Source organism: Tarenaya hassleriana, unplaced genomic scaffold (genome assembly GCF_000463585.1).
Source record: "Tarenaya hassleriana unplaced genomic scaffold, ASM46358v1 Cleome5, whole genome shotgun sequence".
Classification (NCBI taxonomy): Eukaryota; Viridiplantae; Streptophyta; class Magnoliopsida; order Brassicales; family Cleomaceae; genus Tarenaya; species Tarenaya hassleriana.
The window spans coordinates 5,874,068-5,875,424 of NW_010967707.1; the positions used below are offsets into that span (position 1 = coordinate 5,874,068).

The 1,357-nt window shown below is 42.7% G+C and overlaps 1 protein-coding gene across 1 annotated transcript in view; it reads right to left on the bottom strand.

The window, feature by feature from the left end:
• LOC104827247 (protein DETOXIFICATION 24-like) overlaps positions 1–1,357 on the bottom strand; it is a 3,882-nt gene that overhangs the window by 507 nt on the left and 2,018 nt on the right. Inside the window, exons 4-7 of the mRNA XM_010560385.1 lie at positions 1,009–1,350; positions 728–814; positions 487–543; positions 116–353 (exon numbers count right to left, since the gene is read on the bottom strand). Of these exons, the coding sequence (XP_010558687.1) occupies positions 116–353; positions 487–543; positions 728–814; positions 1,009–1,350 (724 nt within the window). The remainder of the gene's footprint in view (positions 1–115; positions 354–486; positions 544–727; positions 815–1,008; positions 1,351–1,357) is intronic.

The window sequence follows — 1,357 nt, forward strand, 5'->3', positions numbered from 1 at the left end:
ACACCTGTGTCACCAACCATATATATATATATATATATGCTTTAATTACTTTATATTATATGATTGAATGGGTCGTGATTCTATTATATAGTTTTAGTGTTATTTTCAATGTACCGGAGAGAATGGGCTGGATGGTGTTGAACAGAATGGAGAAAGCGAGAAGGGTGGAGAGATCGGTGACGGCAGCTGCGATCTCTTCGCTGTTGGTGAACACGTACGCGATCTCGTGACGGAAGACAAGACACAGGGTCCAGAAGATCAGCCCGGTTACTACGGAGATGCTCAACACCACTTTTATCGAAAATTTCACCCCTTCCGCGTTTCCTCGTCCCAGCTCATTCGCCACCCGAACACTTTTTTCAAGTATATATACGCGCAAACAGATATACACACATGGGTTGTATAATGAGTTACGTATCAAATATATATATATATATATATATATATATACGGTTTAAATGTGTAAAAGATGATATGTAAGCGTACCATGCAGCTCCCAAGAAGCCGAGGCATATGTTGAATTCCCATGCGTAGATATATTGGCTGCATGCAGATTTGATTGATCGTTGATTGTTAATAATTATTTGGAAATGAGTCGAAAACATTAAACGGAGTTTAATTCGTGGTTAGAAACTTTGAAATGTCTTACGTTATACGTATGTATCAACAGTACAAAATGATGTTAGTGATTATGGAATATATATATATAGGATAAGCTTTTGCGTACCAAATGGAGAAAGCAGAAATTGCAACTTTTGCATCTTTTGTGTAGCCTGCGATCAGAACAAGAATGCCAAAGTACCACAATTCCAAGCTGCGGCCTCGAGAAAAAGATACAAGGGAGGAGATGAGTGCCACGCGTCAGTTTTTTAAGGCACGTTCGACTTTTTCTAGTCATTAATCATTACCAAAGCAATGGTGGATTGCAATAATATGGGCGCATTAATTTAAGAATATCGTAGATATATTCTAAGAGTAATTAATGAATTTTAAAAAATATATATTTACCAGATCATGAAACCGGAGGAGATGGAGAGTTTGAACATGGGCCAGAGATCGAGAAAAGCAGCAGAGGAGAAGCCACGCCAAGTGGAAGCGCACCATCCACCTGACACGTAGACGAACTCAGCGACCACGATGGCCCACCCACTCACGTTGAGACCCAGCATGGCCCCCACCATCCCCAACCCCATCTTGTTCACCAGGACCCACGAGATGGCCACGTCGGCACCGAACGCCAAGGCCGAGACCACTCCCACGACAGTGTTCTTCATCTGCGCCTGCAAGTACATCTGCATGGTCATGGAGAAGACGAGGCTGTAGACGAAAGGGACGAGCCATGGAGAGAGGCTGGGGG